The sequence below is a fragment of the Triturus cristatus genome, chromosome 9, assembly GCF_964204655.1.
Source record: "Triturus cristatus chromosome 9, aTriCri1.1, whole genome shotgun sequence".
Classification (NCBI taxonomy): Eukaryota; Metazoa; Chordata; class Amphibia; order Caudata; family Salamandridae; genus Triturus; species Triturus cristatus.
In genome coordinates, this window is record NC_140592.1 from 168,885,484 (window position 1) to 168,907,442 (window position 21,959).

The 21,959-nt window shown below is 42.9% G+C and overlaps 1 protein-coding gene across 1 annotated transcript in view; it reads right to left on the reverse strand.

The window, feature by feature from the left end:
• DNAH12 (dynein axonemal heavy chain 12) overlaps nucleotides 1–21,959 on the reverse strand; it is a 1,449,067-nt gene that overhangs the window by 1,129,312 nt on the left and 297,796 nt on the right. Inside the window, exon 17 of the mRNA XM_085624669.1 lies at nucleotides 8,806–9,049. Within this exon, the coding sequence (XP_085480795.1) occupies nucleotides 8,806–9,049 (244 nt within the window). The remainder of the gene's footprint in view (nucleotides 1–8,805; nucleotides 9,050–21,959) is intronic.

The window sequence follows — 21,959 nt, forward strand, 5'->3', positions numbered from 1 at the left end:
AGGGAGGGGGTAATTTTAAGTTTATGATCAACTGATTTTCCCCCCCTTCCTGTTTTAATACTGCAGCTTTAATACTGCAGCTTTTTACCTCAAACTGCAGAAAGGTGTGTGAGGCAAGTCCTTCCTCAAAGTTCTGTTTAGATCCTTGTGTAAGAGAAGGGAAACCCTTTCCCCTCCCACCACTGGCTGCCTTCTCCTTAGTTAATACCTGCTTTCTCCCCAGGGCTGAGGATTTAGATGGCTTTTAAGACACCCACTGTACTCCCTTTACCTTCTTTCACTGAGACTGAGTCTGAAAGGTCCTCAGGATCCCGCTGAATCAAACTCGGGAGTTGCCTCTGAACTTCCTGAGGCACCTCTGTCTTAGCTTCTCAGATCCCCTTCCTCCAGGGCAAAGCAGACAACGTGTACTGCTGCTGCCCACATTTCTCCGGAGGAGACCGCGCACTGCTACCCTGCAGCTCCTCCTCAGCTTCGGGGCGGCTGTCTCCCAGCGGGTACCGACAGTAAAGGCAGCCGATGCAGCTGACTCAACTTGGCACATATCTGGGAAAATAAGGGTTGAAAGAGCGAAGGTACGTTTTAACTAAAGTGGGGGGGGGGGGGCAAAAATGAGTTTGTAGTCTGTAGTTTTGCCTGCAGTGGCTATTTCGTGGCGATGCAGCACGGATGTCCCCAGTGAGCAGCGGCTCACTCAAGCAGCAGCCACCATGTTCTCCCACCTGCTTGGTGAGGTTTGTTCTGGTCTTATTAGGAGCTCAAAAATGGCCACTGATGGGCAAAACAACAGAGCTGACTTCAAGGTTGAACCTTGGTCGCCTTTGGTGTAGCCATCGCCAGTGAGTTCGAAGTCGCAGTCGTCGACGAGGGCGCAGATGGATCGTACGTCAACATTGTTGACAGGGCAGTTGTCCTCAGTCTCCATCATGACACATCTGCACAGGGTCTCGTCGACGACGAAGACATGGTGGCGATCAAACTTGAAGTTTAAGATGCAGTTAATAACATGGTAGAAGATGTCATCGGCGTAGACATCATAGCAGTCAACAGAGTCTTTGACAGTGTCCTCGACAGTTTTGACATTGACGTGTGCGATATGTGAGGAGGATATAAGGTAGGATTCTTGTTATCTGCAGAAGCTAAGGCAGATTCAAAATGAGTGGCAGGGTCTGACCTTGATTTCTTTTGTTTAGAGGATGCTAGAGTTGTTGTATCACTCAACATCTTCAGATCTTGACTCTTGTCAACCTTTCTTTTTTCTGTCCCTTTTGATACTTTCTTAGGTGGCTCCTCACCCAATTCTGTACCATGTCTATCTCTCTTCAAGGTTTGTTTATCTGGAGTAAGTGAACCTCCCTCTTCAGAGGCTAAAATTTCTATAGTTTTTCTCATTTGAAGCCATAAAATAAGCCTTGCTTCTCCACCTTTTAGTGTTTTGCTCAGATAAAGGTCTGCAATATTTGCAGTCCTTAGGTTTATGATCAGGGTATAGTGATCCTTGTGGGACTTCTCAGAAAAAAATCCTTATCTTGCCACAAGACTTACTGAGCCTAAATAAGCCCTTTTTGGATTCCTCGGACATGTTGGATTTCTGTCAGAATAAGGTACAGGCAGAGTTAAATCTTCTGTAGATTGAATGGAGTCCAACTTAAGGTCACCAAAGGTGACAGTAACAATTTTCCAGCAAAACTGAACAGAGCTCAGGGAGTCTACCTTTCACGTGACATGCGGTTAGAAATCTGAGGAATGATGCCTTTGAAGGAGAGGAATGAGACAGGGGCTGCTCTCTGATTGGCTGAAGTTTGGTTCCACCTAAAACGATGTGGATTGGTATACAACCATTGGGTTTGACTTTACTACTTGGCGCTTTTGATTTACACTGCTAATTATAATTACAGTGGGACACCCACCTCAACGATGGGGAAGATTCATGCATGTGAATCTATGAATGATTCAATCCTGGAGAATCCAGACTACTCAGTCTTGGTAAACTGCAATGCCTACATTCATCAGCGTCGGCAGCAGGCATCTAGAAATACTTTGAACACCAGCACTTATAATTTTACAAATTAGGCACTAGCATATGCCTTCTGACACATGAGCAATATCTACAAGAATCAGAAATTAAAACCTTTAATTTAAGATTCTGCATACGTTTTCTTATTCACGCATATTGTTGCATAATTAACACCTAGGAATCACATGACTGCCTAAGGGGCAGATGGAGTGAAACCAGATTTGAGCATTTGAAATGGCACGACATACCAATTTTCTGGCATTAAGAAGTCAACCCTATCACTGAGGAACATATGTGCTCCCCTACACAAATACACTGCGTGTCATGTGTTTTTGATGAAGAGAAACAATCCTTCATGAAATGTATAATTATTGCAACTTTTATAACTCAATGCAAAATTCCACGCCTTGGATGTCAAGTTCAAACCTGCATCAAGTATTCCCTTAAATAGTTTAAAAAACTCCAAAACCAAATCCACTTTTTTTTTTTATTTGATACAGACCTAGTCTCAGGTCAACAAATGCAAGTCCATAATATTAAGGAGCTTTCTCCAAAACAAGTTATAGTCATAGTAAATTAAAATTGACGAATACAGATACATGGTTTATGGTAATTAGATCTATACCATTTTTTAAAACAACTTTAAAAAACTCTTTAAGAACTTAACCAAGTTAAAGCAAATAAATTCATTTGGAGGAGACGTGCACACTGTAATTAAATCTAGCCCCGGGTGGCGTACTCCGCTCCGCCAGCGGAGTTGGCGGTGCTTTACCAACTCTTGTGCTCTACAGGGAACGCGAAGTTGAGGTAAAACTCCAATTTCGTGGTGGAGCGGAGTACGCCCCTCAGCCCCAGCAGAAAAATAGAAAAAAAAAATTACCTACTATCTGCCGTCTGCGGCCCACCCTCCTCCTCACCGTGGTGTCTCCTCCTTGCCACAGTTGTCCTCCTCGCATTGCCGGTCATAACCCCTATGTTTTACGTCTTGCGTGAACTGCCAGTCGCAACCCCCTACGTTTTACGGCTTGGGTGAAATGCGCATGCGCAGTCCATGCAAGATGTAAACCCCCTACGTTTTACGGCTTGGGTGAAATGCGCATGCGCAGTCCATGCAAGATGTAAAGTGTAAAGGGTTGTGACCGGCAACGCGAGGAGGACGACGGCGGCAAGGAGGAGGCACCACAGCGAGGTAGTGGGTGGCTCGCAGAGGGCAAGTGTTTTTTACCCTTTTTAAAAAACATTTTGTGGGACTGGAGAGGAGCGGAGTTCCACTGAGTATTTTGTTTTACTCCGTGGAACTCTGCAGAGTGCCACTCCGGATACTCCGCCCAGGCTTAATTAAATCTTGTGTTAAAATAGCATTGTATCTAAGGTGGATGGGTTTTAAAAAACGCTGTTGAGCTTCTATCAGAGTCGAATTTGGGCAAATTAAAAGTACGTGGTGAAGGTCTTGTGTTCCACCATTACACAAGTCGCAAATACCTGAGGAATATTCAGGGGAATTCCATCTGGAAGAGTAAACTTTTAAAGGGAGAATTCCTAGTCACAAGAGAAGAATACAGCGCCTTACTCTGTGTTCAAGCTGAAACTTTAAATACTGCTCGGGAGTTTTATATACTATATTATCCGCAAATGTTTTGTGATGCTTTAATTGAGTACAATACTCCCTGTCTGAAACAAAGCTTATTCTCGGTGTCATATATTTTAGGAAGAGCTTCAGATGTGCTGGGGACCAAGCCTGAAAAAGTGCTATAGTGCATTAACATTCCTATTAAGATTCCTATTAAAAGTATGCGGTGACGATTCTTCTCTGAATGTCTCTGATTTTAATATTTGTTTTAGGGAACCGGGAGTCGCATGTAAGAGGTTAAAAGCCCACTGTATAATATTGGAAATTGCTCAAGCATATGTGTTTGTTAAGAAAAGCTTGAGGCGTAAGGCTTGTACGGGGACTGATTGGGAGATTTCCAGCAGTTTCCTTAAAATAATCCCTTCATTCACTATTTTTGGTTGCCAGGTTTTAATCTGTATATATTCCAAAGCATAGGATAGAATAGGTGGCATTTTTATACTGTAAACCTCTAGCAGAGGTATAAAATGTCTCTTGCCAGTTGAGGAATAAACTCTCTGTAATGCCACAACATGGGAGTCAGCCTTTCACTCCAGCATGTTTAAGGTCACATGAGATGATTTGGCCGAAGTAAACATACTCTTTCACTGTCTCAATTGGTTTACCTCCCAGTAACCAAGTAAAAGGCGGACATTTCCTTCTTCCTCTAAAGGGTAACATTTTAGTTTTGGAGATATTAGGGACCAAGAAGTTTTCTTTTTTATATCTGTTTAGTTCAATTAAGTTTCTTTGTAGGCCATTTGGGGTGCGATCAAATATAATAATGTCATCTGCATACATTAGGCTATAGATATCAAGAGTTAACGTGTTGCAGTGAGATGAAAATTAGTAAAAGCTATAATTCTACTTACTAGAAGATGGTTTTATTTATCAACTAATTAGATTATGTTAATGTATCATGTGATGTACAATGTACCACAACAGAAAATTGACTGTAATTGTGTTCATGGAAGAAAACTAGATTACACAGAGAGATGTGCTTCTGACATCAACTAAAAATGAAAGTTGAAGGTGTATGGCAAGAATACCAAAGCAGGCAACATTTGTTAAAGGCATTTAGATATTAGTTAAAGCAGGGGTCTACAACGAGTAGCTTGGTAGTACCTTCAAAGTAGCTCTCTGAGGTGAAGTCAAGCCCAGTATCAAAAACAGAGGGTAGGTGCCTATTAAAGAAGACAGCACTGATCATCTCAAGACCCTTAGAGTGACAGCCAGCCAAACTTATGACAGTAACTCATACTAACAAACACACACTGTGTCAGCTTATAGGACCTGCTACATGACAGTCTGTATCCAATCTCAATATAATTAAACCACAAGGAGATTGACCATGTTTTAGTCCCTTCTTTATCAGTCACAACATGTGTGTGAACAGTGCACCATCCAAAATGTATGGCAGCAGTAGCCTGATGTATAATCAGTGCTTACCCACCAAAGTGTAGGAATGCAGGAGTCAGAGTGAAAATGTGTCAGATGCATGATGAGCTCAAGACCTGAGGAGAACAGGATATGATCCAGACCAGAGAAAATTAAGATATTCATCAACATTTATGTGTGTGTCCATAATAAACACTCTTGCTTCCTTAAACTATGCCTGGTGCCAAGAAAAGACAAATATATATGCTAGCCCCCATCATAAGAGTGTTATCTTTGGCATAATTGTGTCCATTCCTGGCATAATAGTGCCAATGGCATAATAATGGTCATCCTTGACTATTTTAGTACTTTTGGTCTAGTTGTGGTATACTGGCAGCTATCATAGACCTACTAAGAGCATGACTGGCCTATATGTAACTATTCCTTGCATATTTATGGTCATGACTGATATATGGTCTTATCCCTGATTCTTATGGTTTCCAGCCTTGGCACAACTGTGGCCCTGGTATAATGGTGGGTATTACTGGCATAATCCAGGCATCCGTGGTGCTATGGTGAGCATCCATGGCATATGACTCTAATACCTGGGAATTCAAAGTAGTCTGTCCATATGAGGCATTTGTACATGGGAGTACATGTTGAAAATGACAAGCTGATGTTTTGAGACTGTGCATTTCTCAAAAACTGAAAACTGATATTTTAAAGGCAATTTTAGTTTTCAAAAATGAGGTTTCTTATGGAAAATTGAGTTTGTTTGCCCACAGTGGAAAGTGGTATTAGATAGAAAAATTTGCATTTTCAGAAACTAGTGAATGATAATTCAAGCTAAGCTGGGGAGACGTACTGCTGTGCTTATGTCCTTTGTGCTACTGGGCATGTCAAGATTTGAATGTTACTTCATAAGTCAAGGGGAGGCGTTTAATATTGATGAACTTTTTCCCAGCATTTCTGCTGGTAACCGTACTTGGTCTACTTGGGTGGTAACTACTGAAAATTTTGCTTTGGTTGGTCAAAGTGTAGTCACTATTTTACAGTTATAAAATTTGCTAGTAGCTTGGGAAGACTTTCATTGAGCAGAAGTAACTCTAACTACAGAAAAGATTGGAGACCCCTGAGTTAAAGAATGTTCAGGGACCCAGCAGTCTTCTACTTATAACACCAAAAATATCAACTTTATTGCATTATTGAGGACTTCCGCATTAGGCTTCCATTACATATATGTAGGCTCTCTGGTTTTAGGTTTAAACCTATAACTGATAAAACCCCACTGAAAGGGAAATAGCCCTCACCAGTGTAAACATATAAACACTAAAAAAACACCTGCACAACCACAAACTAAATGCCTTTCAAAGAAAGTGAAGGAGTCATTTTGTTTCTTCCTGAAGGTGCCAATACAATGTAACTTTGTTATACAAACTAGCAGCAAGAACGACTGGGCTAACATTATTCTGCTTGAGTTTTGTTGTTTATGGATGTCACTAAAATATTGTTTATTCTTCCTTTTGCTTTTTTCAGTTTTGTGGTCTTTAATCTAAAGATGCAGGGTTTAGACGGATGTTTTAGGTCTTGTTTAATTATTTTATAAACTGTAGAGAATCGGGAAATATCAACATTATATTTGATATTTTGGTTGCATGTGATTCTTTCACTGATAGGTAAAATGGCTGGTTTCATAAGAATCTTTCCCAATATGTGCCATCACATTTACCCACAGAGAATGGGTAAAACCCCTTGATGCATCAGCCTCCATTTTCTAGTGAGTCAGTATTGATAGTAGGTGAATTGCCAACACCTCAGGCTTTAAACATCCTATGCAAGGTATAGTGACAAGTATATGTGAAAAGAGTGCTCTCACAAAGCATGTGGGATAGTAGTGAAAACATGACACCAGACCTTTGGATAACATGGAATGCAGAGTCACTTGGAATGCTGCTGCAAAAAGGTTCTTTCCGAGTTCAACAAAGATTGGAGTGATATTGTTTGTATTTGCTGCGATTCAGCTATGTATATGAAAAAGTTGTGTGATGGCCTGTCAAATTCGTTACCTGAGCTGAAGTGCTTCCCTGTAAGAGATCCTTGCCACATGTGAGATAGTATGCTGAAAGCATCTTTACAATCTTCAGAGTTAATGAAGAATGCTATTGACTTTTAAGTCCATTCTGGTGCACTGTTTTGTTATGCGCGGGAACTAAAACACAAATATTTCTCATTTTGTGCTCTGTGTGGCATCAAAGAAAGAGTTATCCTAACTGTGTCACTTAACTGATGGTCCAAGGGGCTGTGAATACTATATTATCCATGTGGCAACCGTTTACAGAATTTTTCCTGCGTGATGATGCCAACGGCAAGACATTTGAGGATCTTGGTTGCATATTGGTAGCGATGTGAAAAAAAGTACACTCTACTGCATTCTTAGTAGTGGACATAATAAAAAAAACTAGAGTCTGCCAACACCCTTGTCTGCCAAGTGTTCAGAATAATTGTTGTAGATGTGAAACATCTCCTTGAGAGTAGGCTTGGCGACAACTTTAGTGACTTTGGCACTGCAACATGTTACATGTTAGAGTGCTTGCCACTTTCTCCTTGAGAGTAGGCTTGGCGACAACTTTAGTGACTTTGGCACTGCAACATGTTACATGTTAGAGTGCTTGCCACTTAGTAAGCAAAGCAATGTTGAAGAGCAATTCAGGAACTTTTATTTTACAATGTATGAGAAATGGTCTGCAATGATAGTAGAAATGTCCCTTCACCAACCATGGCATTTGAAGTCAATGAAACCTCACTGTGGTACTCTGTACAAGTTCTAGATCCCTTCCATAAATGGGAATTTTCTCCATAGTTTCAAAAGTGCTGCTTCATTTTTGACCACTTCAATATCTCTGAGAGAATAAGCGCCCAGTTCAATGCAAATGTTGCAGAACCTGCCCAGAGAATCGCAATCTTCAAGTGCACCAGTATTGGCATGGAGAGCTATGTCAGTGGCCAGAGTTAGCAAATTTTGTACTGCCTGTTTTGACGTTGCCCAACTCAAGTGCCAATGTTGAGAGGGCCTTTTCACAGTAAAGATTTTACATGGGAAGGAAAATACAACCGCACATGAAGAAGAAGTATTGCATGGTGTACTACAATAAGTTTGATTTGCAAAAATGTATTTGGTCCTCATATACACTGTACGTACATTGTCTATAGACCATGCACTATCAGTGCAGAAAGCAAGCAAAAATAAAAGCGAAACGTCCCATAAACACCGGAAAAACACTGCTTCTGTTGCTTTTAATGGCGCGAAAATGTGTAACCACTGATAACCACTGTTTTTTTAAGTTATTAAAATCACTTGAAAACACTGAAAAAACCCCACCAGAATTTACCAAAAAATGAAACTGAAAACAGGAAAGCCTACATATATGTTTGAGTGTTTGATTGCATGGCAGGATTCAGGGACATAGTAATCTGAAGAGAGTGTGATGTTGAAGAACAACGTTCCTGCAGTGAAACCAATTGAGTTGCATGCCCTGTGCTTCCGATCCATGGTTCAAGATCCAAAGTCTGTTGAGCGGACACTTAACACACATCTGAATCTGGATTTGGAATCAGAAGCATACAGAGGAGGTCAGGGACATATCAATGTGCCATAATAATCTTCTGAAAGCAGGCCATTATGGCTTAAGGCAAAGGCACCCAACAGGCATACTACAAAAGATAGCAATGGCACAATTGAAGACATTTAAAAGGCATATATGTTATAATATGGTAAGAATTGCATTACATTCTACCTTTTTACCTTAAACTCTTTTATCTGGTCCATCACCATAGAACACATTTGAGCAGTTCGACTCTCTTTAATTTCGTCATCCAGTTTTTCTTCTGTAAGTGATCTGCGACGACCTGTTTTCTGTTTTTCTAGTTCAACTTTCTTCTGCTTTTGTTGGAAGAACCTCTGCATTTTGTAGATTTCTCTGAAGAAATCATCGACCTCAGCCTCCATGCTTTCCCCATTCAAATCCAAAAAAGCTCCATCCATCCATCTAGCAGTAAACAAATGAAGAAAATGTACAATGTAAACAATAAACAGGGAAAAATAAAAAAGTTCACCTGTATGCGAGCTTCTTTGTATTTTTATTTCAAGCTACAGGGCCATCATAAATGTTGACATAGTTCATCTATGTTATAGTTCATGGATGTTTGGAAATAGCAAACTGATGAGAAAGCTTCCAATCACTTCCAGGCGTTGGTAGCTTACTGTAACATCATTATTCCTAATGGAGTGCAACTCTTGTTGGTGACCTACAGTGAATAATCAGTGAGTTGATTGGGATTAATTACTGCAAAGCCCACTGCCGGTCAGACAGCCATTGATGGCTGTTAATGGTGTACATGCTTGGTAACCAGTTATGTCTCACTGTTAAATCTTGTTTAGAGCTTACAAGCAGCCTTGCTTACAGATTACAAATCTGTTTCTCTAACTTAACAGTGGCCCCTTTAATGTTTCCAACTAATATTTGATTACAAAGTTATCAAAAATATGCAAACTATAACATTTGATAGTGTGGTTATGCTAGACTGCCACCCATTTAATCATACGTAGAAAAAGATAGTTGACAATTCATAAACGAACACACTATACTTTTTCAGAAAAGTAAACCCTGGTCTAATATCAATGATAAAAGACACCTATTTCAGAAAATAACTAGAGGCATGAATTGGAGGATGTTGTTTAGGGGTTGCCAGAAGTAGCAGGTTCAATATCTGGCTTGTCCTTTGCTACTCCTTGCATTGCCCTTGATACCACTAGTCTCAGGGCTCATGAAGGCAGGAGGAGAAAGAAAACTTCCCATAGCTTACACGTTTTGCCCTTTCATTTGGAAAAAGCTGTCAAACCACCTACAGGCATTGGGAGTCAAAGAGTAGGCGATGCCACTTTTTCTACACCTGGCATTTGGTGAATTAATGTCCATGCATGAATTCTGAAATTCTGCTTTTAAAAGGGACAGAACACTATTTTACAGCCCAAAAGGGAGCAACATTAACCATAATTCTGAGCATGCCTATTCAGTACTCTCATTATGCTGGCACACTCCCCAAATACTTACCGAGGAAAAGAGAGCTGAGGACTATCACCTGAGTGTCGTCCACATAGGAGATGGTTTGGAACCCACAAGATATTGAACAGGGTGGGAATTAGTATGGAGCCCTGAGGTACACCCTTGTCCACGGTTGTGGTCTGGGATATAAAGGTGTCCAGTTGTACACATTGCAATCTATCCGATAAAAAACTCGGCAGCCACTCTAATGCCATCCCTGTGACACCAATCTCTCGCAGTTTATCTAAAAGGATTTTGTGAGAGATGGTGTCAAAGGCTGCCGACAGATCTAAAAGGATTAGCATTGTAGGGGTTCCCTCGTCTAACAGTGACCTGATCGAGTCTGTTATCTCTGTTAAGGCAGACTCCGTGCTGTTTCCAGCATGAAAGCCTGACTGCGAGGGGTCCAGAAGATTAGCATTCTCGAAGTGCATGACTTTGCTTTCTGCTGTGCTGCATTCTCTTCAATAAAGGCATTCAACTTTCCTGCTGTGGCTCTTCAAATTGATGAGTGTGTTTGGTAGAGATATATATATATATATATATATATATATATATATATATATATATATATATATATATATATATATATATAAAAGACAACCTCCTCCAAACGAAGAAGCAGAGACCTCACAGGGGAACGTTTGGAAGACCTTTAATGCAGCAGATAAATTGGGCATAATGTATTTCGGCTTACGAGCCTTCTTCAGATGCCGCCATGTTTAGGGTACTGCTCCACCCCATATTTGAATAGTACATGCCTCTCCCATAGGCGGTAGTCCGCTTGACCACAGGTCACATGGTAACAACTTCACCGTAGACTACAGTTCCCAGAAGGCAGCTGGATCAGGTAAGTGTTGCCTGGGGAGAGCTTTCCACGATGTTAGCTCCTGTGGGCGTTGATGTCAACACAAAATGCGGAGTGTCCGATTAAAAGTCCCTAATGTAGTATCAGCTGTCAGGCTTCCTCTGCTCTCCAAACGCTCAAGCCCCAAATGCAAAGTCCAGCCGGGCCGTAAATCATATATATATATATATATATATATATATATATATATATATATATGTGTGGACTAATTTTCGCCCTCCAGTGGGCTTCGGGGTTGAATTCCTGTTTCTAAATGGAGGAAAACAGCTGCGCCATCCGTTCCTGTGCAATGCCGGTACCGTACCACAAGTCCCAGCGTGCACCTCAAAAAAATGGACACACCGGAGGTCGATATAAATGGTGCAGTGACGTAAGGAACTGTGGAAACCCAAAATGGTGTGCTGACAATATGCCTCTGAGGAAGGAGCACGAATGCTCCGAAATGCATTAGGCAAGTGGACACGATCAGTCGGAGTTGCACTCCTGTTTTTTGAAAATAAAGGGTATGAAACCTACAGCTGGTGGAGTGCGTTTCTTGATGCAGGGCGACTTTGAAAGGAAGATTTCACGCGGCAGGTCCAGCCGCGGAGAGACTGCACCGCCCTTGAAGTAATTGGGGGCTCGTCTTACCTGCATTGCACAGGAACGGATGGCGCAGCTGTTTTCCTCCATTTAGAAACAGGAATTCAACCCCGAAGCCCACTGGAGGGCGAAAATTAGTCCACAAATTAATTGTGTAGCACAAAAGCCACTGGAGGCTAACAAGCGGGTACCGTACCACAAGTCCCAGCGTGCACCTCAAAAAAATGGACACACCGGAGGTCGATATAAATGGTGCAGTGACGTAAGGAACTGTGGAAACCCAAAATGGTGTGCTGACAATATGCCTCTGAGGAAGGAGCACGAATGCTCCGAAATGCATTAGGCAAGTGGACACGATCAGTCGGAGTTGCACTCCTGTTTTTTGAAAATAAAGGGTATGAAACCTACAGCTGGTGGAGTGCGTTTCTTGATGCAGGGCGACTTTGAAAGGAATATATATATATATATATTATCTACTGGCGGTCGCCAGTAGATAGTTATAGTTAGGACCGTGTTTCCATAGGAAATCTCAAAATTCTATTTTGAATAACTTTGGCGCCGGTTGACGAATCTTCGCGAAATTTTCAAAACTAATGGGGCGCTCCGCTCAGCTCCTACCCTGAAAGTCTCGGGGTGATTCGTCAAGCGGGGGCCGAGAAAAAAGGGGGGTCCCAAAACGCGTTTTCCCCATGCATTTTTCCATAGGACCTTTAGTCGAAGGTTCAGCCCGAACGGCTGAACACAATTACTTGAAATTTGGCAGAGAGGTAGTCCTCAGGTCAGGGAAGTGCCTTTTGCAGGTCTGGTGTCAATCTGTTCAGTATTTCCTGAGAAAATAGCATTTAAAAGTATATAAATATCTATACCGGTGCCGTGCGCGAGCGAAATTCTGATTGGTTGTTAGATGTCAGTCAACATTCGAATCGGTCGAAATCAGGAAGTGTCGGCCGCCATTTTGTCTCTCGCACTGAAAAGGAAAGGGGGAAAAAGGTGGAAAACGTGAAAAGGGGGCAGGGAAGAGAGTTCCTGACCCCCTAGCCTTTGTCAGGGGGTCACAGAAGGACCCCCATGGGTGAAATAAACATTTTTTTTTTTTATAAAAATCGCGGGGTGCGCGCACTGTGCGCGCACAGTGCACGCACGGTGAAAAACCTTTAAAAAATATATATATTAATAAATACATAACTTAGCATTTAAAAATCCGTACAAATTCACATAAAAAACCATAGGTTTCACACAAGTTATAGTTAGGAATTAGCATTTAAAAAACCTTGCAAATTCACTTAAAAAACCATAGGTTTCACACATGTTATAGTTAGCTGTACATTTCACTCGTAAAAAACCAATGAAATTCCACGTTATAGTTAGATCAGGTAACTATAACTTGCGCGACCGCAATCCACAATTTGTCATTTGAGATGTCATCATTGATGTGATGAGTGATGTCACTGACCATGTCATGAGTGATGTAATATGTGACGTCATCAGCAGTGGATTGCGGGTGCGCAAGTTATAGTTACCTGATCTAACTATAACGTGGAATTTCATTGGTTTTTTACGAGTGAAATGTACAGCTAACAATAACATGTGTGAAACCTATGGTTTTTTCAGTGAATTTGCAAGGTTTTTTAAATGCTAATTCCTAACTATAATGTGTGTGAAACCTATGGTTTTTTCAGTGAATATATATATATATATATATATATATATAAATAAATAAATAGTCGATGATATATATATCATTTACCATTCTTCAAGGAGCAACAGTCATGAATTCTCCAGTACTGTTAAGTACCGAAAAGAAAATTAGATACATACTTCAAAAAGACCGGTATTATCTAACCTTAGACAAAAATACATATGCAGAAACATTGTAGGAGAGTAAGAGGAGTACCTTCTTATTTCAAAAGGATCTCCTACTATGTAGCGCATTACTGAAGACAGCCTTAATAGTTTCAGACATTATCAATTAGACATTCTAAGGCATTGAGCCTATACCACCTTGATACAAGAATGAACAAAGGAATTACCTGTGCCTTTCAAAAAAGGAGGAATCTATGAACCTTTGTATTCTAAGAATACAATCATGGTTGTTCAAAATCGAAACACTCATAATACATAAGCAGTCCGTAAAGAGAACAAAGTGCTCAAAATACCCTGGTTAGAAAAAACTAGACAAGAGTGAAAGGTAGCATTGAAGAAAAATAATGGCTATGATCCCACCTAATGGCCCCTAAAGGACATGCAATATAGTCCAAGAAGGACCAATCCAATAGCAAACAAGTAGACTGTGTATGTAGTACACATACAAGCTATACAATAGCCAACCAATACTCCACATAGAGTAAGGCATTTACCATTAAAGGTATGAACTCTCGAGACTAAGCTCCTCAGCAGAATAAAATGAAAGAACAGAACAGCTATGCAGCTGCAAAAGACCATCTGGAGATCAGAAACCCGGAGGCAAACACTCTCTCTCAATAAGAAAGAAGTAGTGCTTAATACTTCAACACAACAATAGCGTAGGCAGGAAATAAACCTTTACATAACATAAAGATCTACGATCGTGTCTGTATAAAAAGGGATTTAAAAGACCTGAAAAGGCTATACTACAAGCACTCAGCTCCCACAACAAAGCATGTTTTCAAAGACCAGCAGAACAAGCCATAACACCAGCAAAAGAATAGGTGGCGCAAAAACAGACAGACTGAGTTAACTCAGCTGCAAAGGAGGAAAGTCAGCAGAGAATAAAGGGAATGCCCATCCACACAATTTGAAAAAGGAAGGAGGAAACAGGCTAAGGGGCTGCCCCTCCCAGACTAGCCTTAACCCATGGAGGGCCACATCTGCTTGGGCCTCAAAAAACACATAAGACCCATCATATGGCATGTCGATCAAGACTGACTGGACAGCTTCCGAAAATCCAGACGTCCGGAGCCATGCATGTCATTGCAATGCCACAGCAGATGCCATGGCCTGTCCAATTGAGTCAGTGGAATCCATTTCACATTTGATGAGCAGTTTGGCTGCTTGACAGCCATCTGAAACCAACTGTTGCAACTCGCACCTGTTAGCCTCAGGGAACAAAGGGTAAAAGTTGACTCAAAGAATCCCACAGGGTATGGAGAGAGCAACCGAGGACGCAGACTGTATTAGTGGAGTGCAAAGCCACACTTGTCAAGGAAAAAATTATTTTCCTGCGAGAATCCTGTTCCCTGGGTTCTTTATCAAGAGGGGAATGAAGGAGGTCATCCATCTCAGGGGACGACGTAATGGCCTGGACCCAGAAGCTGTGGTGGGTCAGCTGCTGAACAAGGCAAGCGAGGTCACCTGGGGCAGGACAGTATGTGTGGGCAATTATGCGATCCACTGGCATACATGACTAAGGTTTTGTCCATGCCCCAGCAGAATGTCAGTAAGGGCCTCACAGAAAGGGAGCACTGGCTCGAACTCCGATTGGCAGGATGTAGAACCTCAATAAGATGGCCTATAGTCTTCTCCATAGTAAGCCGAGTAAGATGCAAGATATCAGCTACTCTCCTCAAGACCTCTGCCAAAGTGGAACTGGCTTCCGATGGAAGACCCAGAGGTGACAAAAGGGAGGAAGCCGAGGACAAATCTAGCAAGATAGCTTCACCTAGCTCGGCAATCCAGCTGTCCAACCCAGAAGGGGCCACTGGCTGCTCCAAGAGGGTTATCTCCTAACAACCTTCCCCTGATAGGTCTTGTGGATCCTCAACAGACATGATCGAAGCCACATATGGCTTCATAAATGAAGTTGAACGGCGTAGAGGAGACACCGTGCCAATGTCCACCTGGGAAGGAGAAGAGACTATCGAAGTCACAGCGTAGTCGGCTCCACAGTATACACTGACTCCAGATGGGAGTCTACCGCTGCCGCTATGAAAGGTACCGAAATTGTGACGGGGGTCACGCCGGAGTCGAGTGACATTGGTGACCCGAGGACCATGCACCGGTGTCTCAGTCAAGGCTGGAACTGCCGCCCGAGGCAAACCAGCCAGCGATGATGCAGGTATGGCACCTACAACCTCCTTGGAGCCCACAGTTGCTCGAGATGGAGACAAGGGCCCAAAGACCAGATGTATAGTTTCATAGGTCTTGCATCTGCTTCCAGGTTGCTCTGGCACCAGGGAAAACCAGGAGGCTTGAGAGCGAAGCGGAAGTCTCAACACTAGGCTGATAAACACCCACCTCACAAGTCAAAGACGGGATCGAGCGTTCACTTCTTGTGACGCCGCTTACCGTGTGATGCCAATGGAGACTGGGACCATTGCCGTTGTCCACGGGGTGAACAGCGGCGCTCCCAGGACCTAGCATGGGAGGAAGATTGATGACCTAAACCGGAAGGACGTGACAACCACGCGGTCAAAAGCTTCATGCACCACTCCCGCAGCACCTTTGGCTTGAACCGCTTACAGGCGTCACACTTGTTGGAGTCGTGGTGCTGACCCAGGCACCACATACAGATAGAATGTGGGTCCGTACTGAACATCTTACGAGAACAGGACCCACAAGACTTAAACCCAGAGGGCATGGAGCACAACAGGTCGAAAAACATGCAGAGATACGCTTTCCGGATCCACGTTGAAGTGTGGAAAAGAAGAAACTGACGTCTGCGTGCCGAAGGGGACTTATATGGCTACATTGATGTCATAACCGGAGACAACGTCAGCACGGAGCCGTACAATGCAGTCCCCCGGCGCACAGAGGTACTGCTGAAAACTTTCCGGATCCAGACTGGCCCATGGGGAGAATTCAAAAGTTAAGGAATCTGAGGCTAGATGTCTCTATCAGATAAAATAGATTTCCCTGGACATAAACCTGCAGGAAACAGACTTTTCATAAGAACACCTGAATCTAAGAAGATGGATGATAAAATTGTGAGAATTATTAGTAATAAACAAAGGAATTGACCGAAAATGGATGAAACCATTATGAAACTACCTGAAAACAACAACACAGCAATGCTGAGGCCACATGTACGCAAAACTCCAACAAAAACGGGAGTATACATATGGAGAGTCTTTGGTTGCATAGAAGCCCCATCACCAAAACATTAATACCAGTGTAAGGCCCGATGTGGTGACCCCCACAGAATAATACCACTTGCTAAAGCATAGTGAAAAAACCCTAGCTGAGCTACCAATGGGGCCACTACATAGACAGCAAAGAAGAGACATGGTCTCTATTGACTCAGAGGTAATCTGTAGAAGGCTGGCTTAGTATATGGTGCCCACTTATTTTAATGATGCACCTTGCACTAATTCAAGAAACACTTATGGTGATTTTAGTGGTATTTGATAACCATAGAAAGCTCTCAAAGTGGTAGCTTTGGAGAGCAGCCTTCGGGCTTACCTTAAAGGAATGTTAAGCAGCTTGGTTCACCAGTTTAATCATGCTGTGTAGGTTAAACCAAAACAAATTACACAGTATTTATACAAAAATACTTCTATTTATTACACAACACTCACTAATACATTGGTATATCTCCTAACCAGAGATATCAGCACAATACACACAAATACTTCAATTACAATAAGGTAAGTAGCACAAAATACAGTGCTCTTCAGGGGGAGATCAAACAATATATTAAGAAACTGGAAAGCGTATTGCAAAGGAAGATGGGACTTGGACCAGAACACCCAGTGGAGTCGGTGACACAAGGAACCACCGTAAGTATGTACCCAGGTACCAGTCGGAGTCTGTGTGCAGAGTGCGAACACAGCCGCGTGCCCAATGAAAATCAATGGAGAAGTAGCGGTGGCAGTTTTGCAAAAGAAGAACCGTTCCCAGAGAATATCAAATAATTCCCTTGGGGGATGAAAGGTTGGAGAGCCACCCCACTTGCGGATGTCTCGGGAACCAGGTTACCTACACCAGGAAGCCAGGTGCACAGGGGTGAAGAGACGTCGGAAACATCCATAAACGACAATGGAAGTCTTGAAAGAAAGTGCCTCTGGAGAAGAAGGTAAAGAATTCCAGTGGAATCCAAGGGTGGATTCTGGAAGTGAAGAACCTGCAAGCAAAGGGGACAGAGTTGATGCCACTCAGGAGTGACCAGGAGGCACAGAAGAGCAATGCCCACATATGTTGGAGGATCCAGACGAGTTGACGGTGACCTTGTCGCTGCAGCTGTGAGGACCAGGTGGAACAGAGAAAGACCAGGAGTCGTGCACAAGCTGTCTCACATCGGGTGTCACATCGGGTGTCAGTGACTAGGTGGTTGGTATCCAGTGGAAGCACCAACAAGCCTTGGTAGACGCAACTGTTGTGGAGAACGAAAAAGGAGCAACGTTGGGACCAGCAAGGTCCACAGGACTCTCTGATAGCAGGAGAGTCAGAGTAGGCCCAGAGCAAGTAAGAGAGCCCACTGAAGCAGGAGAACACACTCAGGAAGATCCACAGGCCGAAGGCGCAGGAGTCGCAAGAGGACCTTAAGCAGGTCACCAAGAAGAATGGCCCACGGTGCAGAAGATGTGGTGAGGTTGCTGTACTTGATGTGAAGAGATGCTGGAGGCTGGACCTTCTTGTAGCCTGAAGCTCTCTGGAGTGCAGAGTCAACAAGCCTTGGCAATGCAAATCGATGCGGTGCACCCAGGTTCGGTCGCACCCAGGTGTTACGACGAGGGAGACTGGCCTCAAATTTACAGAGAGAACAGGTAAGGCCTCAAGGGAGTTGCAGGACTCACCACCTGCGTTGCTGAGCCTCAGGAATTCAGTGGGACATTAGGAGCAGTAGACTGGTCAGCTTCATTGCAGTGCTTGCAGATGCCGGGGAGTGTCTCCTTCACTCCAAGGGAGATTACTTCAAGTGTCATTGATGCCCACAGGTCTGGTGAAGATCCTGGAAGAAGTACAGACACATATAATGAAGAAGACTTGCAGAACAGCAGAACCAGGAGCAGCAGAAGTCTTCCTTGGTGCAGTCTAGGTTCCAGGCAAAGTCCAGCGAAGTCCAAATGTCCAGACGGTCGAAGAGTGACATTGATTCTGGGTTGAGTCTTGTCCCAAGACGAATCCAAGGAACCACCCACAGGTAAGCCCTTGAGTACCCAAGGGGAAGGGTTGGAATAATTCAGGAGTCCCTCGCAGAGGAGAGGCAGACAGAGGGGAGAATACTCTTGTGTCCTTTGTCAAGTTTTATGCCAGAGCGGGAGCCAAGGGCTCCCTAAACTGGCTAAAACTGGAGTATGCAAGGAGGGCACCAAATGTGCCCTTCAAAGCAGTCTGGTGGTGCTGGCTAGCGCCCCCAAATAAGCCCAATACACTAAGTACCGTCAGGGAGGTGGCCACACCTCCCAGCGACAGGAAACCTATTTGTCCTACCCTCTCCTGCTTGAGCTTGGCTCAGCAGGTGGAGGGCAGAATCGTGTCTGTGGTTGGCCGCAGCACTAGCTGGCTGTCAGACCCTGAAAGGCTGCTACTGTGATTTCAGGGGGCTACCCCAAGGGAGCCCCCCCCCAGTACATGAGATCATACTTCCAACACTGGAATCGATGTTAGGGTTTGATTTCAACATGTGTGATACCAAACATGACTGCTTTCGGTGCAGCCACAATATAGTTAGACATCTGGTAATGACTGATGTCCACTATATGTCTTAAAATGGCTGACCACACTTACGAAGTCTGAAGAATTAGCTCTGGGGTTTGTAGGGGTGTCCTGCTCATGCAGAGGCACCCTCACACTTATAACCAAGCACCCTGCTCTCAGGACTAAAGAGCAAGCCAGAAGAGTGACTTGCAGGCTTTAAGTGCAGTGACCTCTGATTTAAGGAAACATATCTGTCGTGAGAGGTGCTACCACCAACTCACACAGGCTGCAATGGCAGGCCTGTAGTCACAGTTTAAGTGAACTTCCATGGGTGGGACAATACATTCTGCAGCCCATGGGAGACCCCTGGTGTACCTATGCCCTGGGAACCTTAGCACCACATACTATGCACTTACAAGGATTCTTAGATTAGGCCCGTTGATGCTCACGTAATGTCATGTACAAGTTAGCATTCCCTGCACCATTTTCTGTTTTAGACTCCATTTTGTGTGATGTTTGAAGCTAATCTTTTCCAGTTCCGAGAAATACCCTTCGCTAAGTTTCGTTTTTGCAATAAAGAAATGTTAGTGCCAATGCATAGCTTTCCCACTAGATAAAGGCCCTCTCCCACCTGTCTGGCAGTTTGATCACAGCCCAGTGTGAAACGGCCTTCGACCGTACTGAGTTGTGCAAGATTTTAGAAATTAGAAACCTTTTTTTTCACTCCCTCTGTCCAGCTACATCTGCTTGGAATATTCCACTGTGAGCTTGTCCTTAACTAACCATGTAATGTACATAATGTATCTATATGCTGAGTTTCTTTCAGTTCCCTCTGTAGCACTTTCTCGAGACTGGGCAGACGGCGCCCCGCTCTGAGCAAATATAATAAATAATTATTGGTGTATGTTCTCCACTGTCTCTCCGACTGTTCATTTGGTATGGAAGGCTGAGAAGTGGTTCGAAGTGACCCAGGTGACCCTAAGTGGGTCACTTCCTCCACAAGGGTACACCAGTAGCCAATTGTGGATGTACAAAAGTACTTACCATGGTCAATTTAGGGAGAAAGCACAGTGTCTGGATCTTGATTAGCAGGATCCCAGTCAGCCTAGATTAAAAACATACAGACACCAAGAAAAAAGTGGTGGTAACAATGAAAGCAGATCCTACTTTCCTACAGAATCCAACACCTGAAGACAACAAAAGACAGCCAAAAAATATCCCCCACAAGGATAAGTTAAGGGAAGAGATTCATCATCAGAGGAATCATATGCAACTAGTTATGTAAATATATAATCCCCTAAGGGTAATAAGAAGAATGGCCCTAAAAGGGATACCAAAGGAAATATATATAAAGCTAATAAGCATACTGAAAAATGCTCCACCAGGAGCAGATACATAGGTAATCATTCTTACATCTGAAAAAAGATCTCTTGAGCATGCAGATCATCCTCAGAGAACAACAACAACCTATAGACTAGGCACTAAGCCCCGGTAGGGATCACAAAAGAAACAACCTAGTGTTAAACAATAATACCTGTAGAAAATAGGAACATCACACTCGGATGCCAATAACTGAACAAACGTAAAGACAATACCAAACATTTGTCATATTTTGTAAAAAAAATCTAAGACCAACTTCCCCTACACAACCTTGCATGGGGAAAGAAAGAGGTAGACAGAAATAAAGACAGAACTAAGGCTACGCACCACCTCTACTGTCGCGGAACCGCCGCAAAGCTGAATCAGTCAGCGCCCCAAATAGATGAGTAGCATCAAAGGGCATGCCAACGAGTTTCTGTTGAACTGCCTCTGAGAACCCAGAGATGCGCAACCAAGCGCGGCAAGGGAGCACTACAGAGGAGGCCATAGCCCTAGCAACTGAATCAGTGGTATCCATACAGCACTGTATAAGAAGTTTGGCCGCCTGCTGCCCATCACATAGCAAGGGAGCAACAGCAGCATTACTCTCCTCCCGAATGGATGGTAATATAGCTGCCAATCAGTGGTGGTTTCTCTAGGAGGCCTTCGGGGCTCCGACCCGTTACATTCATTCAACGATAACTAGTGCCCAGCTCATAGTTAATTTATAAAAAAAATACCAATTTACCAGCTGACATTTATTGTAGTCTACTACACTAACACTTTTATACTGCTAGAACTTGAACACGGGGCACTGTCTGCCCCACTCACCGATATCGCTGCTGTTGGACGTCACGTGACTGACTCTCTAGTCAATCAAATCATCAATCAAATCGGCTTTATTCGGTGCTATACAAGTCACCATAAAAGCAACATGAATTTCTAAAATTATACATACAATACATTCATTAATTTTCATCCTAACATTTAAAAATACATTTATATATCTTCACCAAGATAAAATACTCAATTCATAATGCAGAAGACCACAAAACATTATCCATTTACACATAGACTGCTACTTTCCATCATACATATTCCGTTATTAGTACATAAGATTCCAAAAGTGCTGGTGCCATACCTAGAATATAGGTTAATAATTTCCATTGACGCCAGATAAGACAGTGTTTTCTAAGTTCAATTAAAAACATTTTTGAAGTAAAACAGCATTTCTTAACTTAGCCCTGATTTGACCCTGGATGTCCCCTGGTGTTTCTTATTTTAAATGCAACTTGTAAAAAGCTTGTTATACTTGCCAGGGTCAATAAATCTTCAGCCCTTTGTAAATATAACAGGGCAACCTTGGCATGCCTAAATTTACCATTTTTTAATAATCTTACTAAATAACGACGTCTGGGTAAAGAATAAAAAGGGCATAACAGTACAAAATGAAGGGTATCCTGCGGAGATTTATTATCGCAGCCGCAAGCA